The following is a 6000-nucleotide window of genomic DNA, read 5'->3' on the forward strand; positions in this document are numbered from 1 at the left end:
ATTTTTAATTTAGTCTTAGTCTTAGTCTTGTGACGAAATGTCCTTTTTAGTCTTTGTCATATTTAGTCATTCAAATATAATTTTAGTTAGTCAAGTTTTAGTCAACTAAAAGTCTCGTCATTTTAGTCTAGTTGTAGTCATAAGAAAACTAAAGGTATCTTAGTCTTAGTCAGTTTTAGTCAACACATTTTAGTCTTTTTTTATAACAAATTATTTCTGATTACCATTTGAGTCAAATAGTGTTTCACACATCTCAATTTTCCAACAATATTGTGTGTCCACAGGGCTACTCGTCTGTTATAATTACTCATTCTGATTTTTTGTCAGTCAGTATGTTTACATGCACAGGTAAGTCGAGCTACAGTTGAAGAGTTCAGTTCTAAATCCGTCTGACCACTTTTCTTTTAAATGAGCATTTAAATTCAGTCTCCTATAGGTTTTGCCTATAAATCGATATTTCAGACCAGGAAAGGAGTGGTATTTAGTGGGTTTAGAAGTTAAATTATTTGATTAGCATTATACTATGTGTGAAGAGCATCCCCTCACCATCTTTATCTCATTTTTGACATAGGTGGCATTTAGAGGCTTTTGCATCTGAACCCTTCAGTTATAGCTCGGCTGGGATTTGACCATAGACAGTAAAAGATTTGACTGGACCACTGTCATATTCGTAGACCAGTGTTTCTCAAAGTGTGGTCCGGGAATCTGGTGGTCATAAGCTATCTCAAGTGGTCCGTGAGCAGGCGTGGTAAAATATAATATAGATGAGTTGTTTGCAATATTGAACCAACTTGTATGTAAAAACAGTTCTGCAACACTGTCTATGTAAGATATGCCAGTTTAAATCATACAGTATGAATCCACACAATAAGCAAAGTGCAAAGACAATAAGCAAGGTGGTTCAGTGAGTAGGCCTATAGTGTAGACTAATTATAGGCTACTGTTGAAGTAGGTCTAATCTTTTTTTTTTTTTTTTTTTAGCTAGGGTTAGTTAAGTGGTCCTGAAACTGAAAAAAGTTTGAGAAACACTGTCGTAGACCAAAGTATTAATGTTTTACTCCTTACCGCTAGATGGCGATATGCTACCAAACACAACACATTCCCCAAACAGACTCTCCATCTTAGCCATAGCTAACTTGCTAGCTTAACTTTCCATATTAGCTTATTTGCTAGCAAACTTTGCATCATCAGTCTAACTAGTTAAATAGTTGACATTACATGATGAACATTTTCTTATGGACATTCTGGTGGATGTTAATTTGTATGAGAGAAGCTTCAACTTCTGGGTATGTAGCATTGTGGCATAAAGATTAGGTAGTTAGTTGGTAACTCTGGCAGAAATCTCCAGTGTTCTTGTTCCATGTAGTTTCGTGTTGCAGCAACAGCACGTAGACTAGCCTACAGGAAAGCTGTTCCGTATGAACTCATTCGGAATATTTTGAAAACATAACAGCTAGATATTCTGTCTTCTCATTTTGTAGACGAAAATGAAGAGAGATTTTATCTTAGTTCTTATTTCATGCAAAACATTTTAGTCTCGTCTTTTTTCGTCAACAATAATTCATCTTAAGATAGTCTTAGTCAGTGTTTCAGGACATTACTGCCGTCTCGTCATCGTCTCGTCTTAGTCATGAAAAAAAAGGTCGTTGACGAACATATTTCCTCTCGTCTCGTCTGACGAAATTAACACTATGCCTGTGCTACCAGGCATACCATACTATTGAATTTCCCCTTGGGGATCAATAATGTATCTATCTATCTATCTCTATCTATCTATGAGTATGTGAGGGCCAGACCCATGGACCCATACATCACAATACATAAAGGGACACTATAGGAACATTACATTATAATGGCCTATAGAAAGGGACCAGACATTACAATATATTGTGCTTAAAGACTAACTTGAATTCTTAAATCTTCAAAACTGAATACTGAAGCTGGATACTAGTCAGACTTGAGATCTTCCTCCCTGAGCTCATAGCTGGGACTGTTCCTGTTCTGTAGCCTGAAGCTATGAAGCCAGTTGGTCTGCTGTGGCAGGAGATCCAGAGAAGTCATGCATTGTGTGTGTGCGTTGTTTGCTGTACTGTGACATGCAGTGACACAACAGCCTCGGAGCTCATTCCAACTCTAACTCCGACTCTTGTCATAAATCAAGTCACTGATGTTCCTTGTTTGATGTTTGCTGGGTGGTGGTAGCGTAGTGGTTAAGGCTAGCATGCAGTAGCCAGAAAAGTTGTGGGTTCAATTTCCGGCTTTGAGCAAGGCACTTAACAAAGTCCTTTTAGGCAAGTCCCTCCACTCGGCGGCCATATTGCAACGCTTTTTGGGCACTCATCAGGCATCCGTTTCGCCAGAAATGCGCGTGCGCAAGGCTTTCCGACACCAATCTTGCTGCAGCGGCAAGATCACAACACATGATTGGCACCTGTCTTCACAACACACCACATTATTGGCTCAATGTATTCACATGTCGACGTTTTGCCGCGGAAGGGGTGGGATATGTGTAGACAATATTGGTGTTACAAACTAACCCCATGCATTTCTATGGAGGATTTTTTGAGTGCTGTGTCTCCTCATTAGAAAGTCTCTGACTTAACCCCGAGTTGCCCCCCCTGGGGCCCATGGTCCTTGTAGTATGTGTGACATATATAAATCGCTTTGGATAAATGCGTCTGCTAAAAGAATAAATTTGCTCGTTATTTGCTCATTTTGCTTAGATAGATTCTTAGATACTTTATTGATCCCCAGGGGAAATTCAAGGTTTATGTAAGTACTCTGAAATGAAATATTTTCAATATAACCCATAATGCATCTGTTTGCTCTCTACAGCTGCATGCTAATGGCAGGTACGCTATGCAGTGCCTATGATTTAATAGCATGCTAAGCTAACCATAGGCACTGTGTGTCTGTAACTAACCATAATGCCACTATTAGACCTCTCCAGCTGGTCTGTAGTCTCTGAAACAGTGTTTTTGGAGCTGTGGGATTTCTGTACAGTTAGTTTTCTGACATTGATGATGTGCAGTATATGGGGCAACCACATGACCAGTTTGTAATATTCTGATTGGATGCTTGTGACCATGATGTTGCCTGCTGATGATTCAGGTTTTCCAGATTAAATGAATGTTGCTTAAGTGGGAAAGAACCCAAACAACATTGGTCAGAACAACATTTCCCAGAAACATTGCTCACTGCCCTGCCCTGCCCTGCCCTGCGGTGTCATCTGCGTAAGGTGTTGTCTGCTCCTGGTGCAGGTGAACTCTGAGTGACCTCTGACCCCCCAAGTGACCTATGAGATCGCTCTGTCTGCCATGTGACTACATCTCCGTTCATGGAAATGACTGAAGGTCTTGTGTTTGCTATGCTAGTTTGAGGGTTGTTCAATCAAATGTATTTACAATACAAAACATATTTACAGTGTATGTTGGTCTGGGAAGTTGAGACTTGTACCAGACTAGCTTCAGGCACTTTTCCCCATCTTCAAACCAACAGGTGCTATGACTAATGGTGCACTGGTGATGACTGATTCCGCCACATGTCAGTGACATCAGAGGAGATTTGAAAGATCCTCAAGCAACTTACTTTTGCTATTCAGTAGACTTTTTTTGTTTACTGATAAATCATTTATCACACCTATAGGTGTTCAATTTAGTGAAGGGAGAGAGCAGTGACCCCCACTCGGGCATGAACCCGGGACTCCGGGGCACTAAACCTGCAGCTTGACCGCAACGCCAAAGAGCCAGGCGCGTTGGCATGGCAGTCAGAGCGCATACTCAACTGTAGTGACCCCAAAGAGCCAGGCGCGTTGGCATGGCAGTCAGAGCGCATACTCAATTGTAGTGACGGTACTCCGTCACAAATGTTAATATGTGTAAATGATAGAGCAGATTTGATAGTGTTATTGCTATTTGGATGACCAATGTAGAACTGACTACAAGTGATCACTGTGATCTCCTATTTTATGGTGTGTGTGTGTGTCTGTGTGTGTGTGTGTTTGATATTCCCAGACCCTCCCGACGTGTTAATCGCTGGCTTTAAAGACGACTGGTATGTTGGGTTGGAAGGAGCTGAGCTCAAGTGCACGGGTGGGGGGAATCCGAAGCCCACTAACTTCACCTGGTCCAGGTAAGAACCCACACACACACACACACACACACACACACACACACACACACACCTACAGCACACCTGTTTACCTGTCCCTATGGACCAGAGTCTTAAAGCCTCAATGCTGTGGGCCGAGTGGCTTATTTGGTCTTGTTCCTACATGTCAACATAATTGCTGACGGATAGAAGATTCATCCATGCATTTGGCCAGAGCACACACACACACACACACACACACACACACACACACACACACACACACACACACACACAGTGAAGGACTGCAGTATGGACCCTTTCAATCCTGCTCCTAGAGGATTTCCGTTTAAAACCAACGAACGATACTTTGAAATAAAATGTACTTTGGGTTTACCTTAATGCTGTACAAAATGTTGACTTTATTTTGTATATATTTCTGTTACCCTTAGCTCAATGTTGTTTTCTGTGACCAGAAATGCCTTACTGTAGGAACGCATGTTTGTTTATGCTGTTGAAAGGGTCTATGAACTACCTGATCCATGTGCTCGGTGGGATTAGCGTTTTGTTTTCTTCTGTGTTTATGCTCTTGCGTTGGCAGCTGTTTGCTTTGTCAGGTTATTGTTATAGGTTCACTTATGACTAATTTCCAGTAAACGCCGGGGCGTGGCCAAGGGTTTCCCTCCGCCATTAACACAGATTTTCTGTTTCCATTAGAAGTTGTAATATTTGGGGATATTTGTTAACAGTGCTAGAGGGGAAGATCACACGCATGTTAACATCTAGGGTAGAAAAGACTAGTGACTGTGCACCCATCAGTGAAGGGTTGCCGATAGGTGATGGAGTACTCACTCACTCTTACACATACACACCCAGGCACCCCCCCAAACACACACACACACCCATTACACCATACCCCCCTACACATACATAAGTCCCCTCCCCCACACACACATACCATTACATACACACACATACAGAGGTACAACCCCACATACCCCATTACACCCCCCCCCACACACACACCCACACATGGGTACATCCCCCCACACACACACACCCCATACCCCCACACACACAAACACACACGCACCCCCCCAATTCATAAACTAGCACACAAACATACCCCTTGAATTTCCTCTTGAGGATCAATATAAAATATCTCCATCCATCCATCCATCCATCCATCCATCCATCCATCCATCCATCCATCCATCCATCCATCCATCCATCCATCCATCCATCCATCCATCCATCCATCTCTCCATCCATCCATCCATCCATCCATCCATCCATCCATCCATCCCCATTTGGATGGTGCATTCTGCATTGTTTCCACTCTATAAAATAGTTACCTTTTTGTTCCTGTGAGAGATAGATCGATACTGAAGGAAAGGTGAGTTCACCTATGACTCAGTGTTTACGTGCGTCTCATTCTGTCAGCTGGCATGCCGGCATTCACTGTCTTACAGTTTTTCTCAGTCGCTTTGGTGCTTTTTTTCAGATCAGAATGAAAATTCTCATAACTATTAGTTCAGCCTCCACAACATTTAGTCATTTGTGCACATCATAGTAGCAATTTCTCCTTCCTCTGAACAAATTGCAAATGCTTTTGGACATGTATCAGTTGCTTTCATACAATTCTCTGCTGTTTTTTAACATTATCATTTGCTTATGTCATGTCAGTCAAAATGAAGTATACTTATGGATGCTGAATAGTCGTTCCCAATAAAACTAATAGTCTTCATTTCATTGCTTGAGTCATTACATACAAAATTGTTGAACTAGTTAACAAATTCTGTCACAATGCTGTAGAATTTTAAAGAGCATACAGTAAAAATGTACGTATTCAGTGTCTTGTACTCACTTACTCACCTAACTACAGCAATGTGTAACTTTACTGTAGTTTTC

General features: G+C 41.5%; 1 protein-coding gene across 1 annotated transcript in view; it reads left to right on the forward strand.

The window, feature by feature from the left end:
- Window positions 1-6000, forward strand: part of nectin4a (nectin cell adhesion molecule 4a) — a 37438-nt gene that overhangs the window by 20529 nt on the left and 10909 nt on the right. The window contains exon 5 of the mRNA XM_048236075.1: window positions 4014-4131. Coding sequence (XP_048092032.1) covers window positions 4014-4131 — 118 coding nt within the window. The remainder of the gene's footprint in view (window positions 1-4013; window positions 4132-6000) is intronic.

The sequence above is a fragment of the Alosa alosa genome, chromosome 24, assembly GCF_017589495.1.
Source record: "Alosa alosa isolate M-15738 ecotype Scorff River chromosome 24, AALO_Geno_1.1, whole genome shotgun sequence".
NCBI classification, from domain to species: Eukaryota; Metazoa; Chordata; class Actinopteri; order Clupeiformes; family Clupeidae; genus Alosa; species Alosa alosa.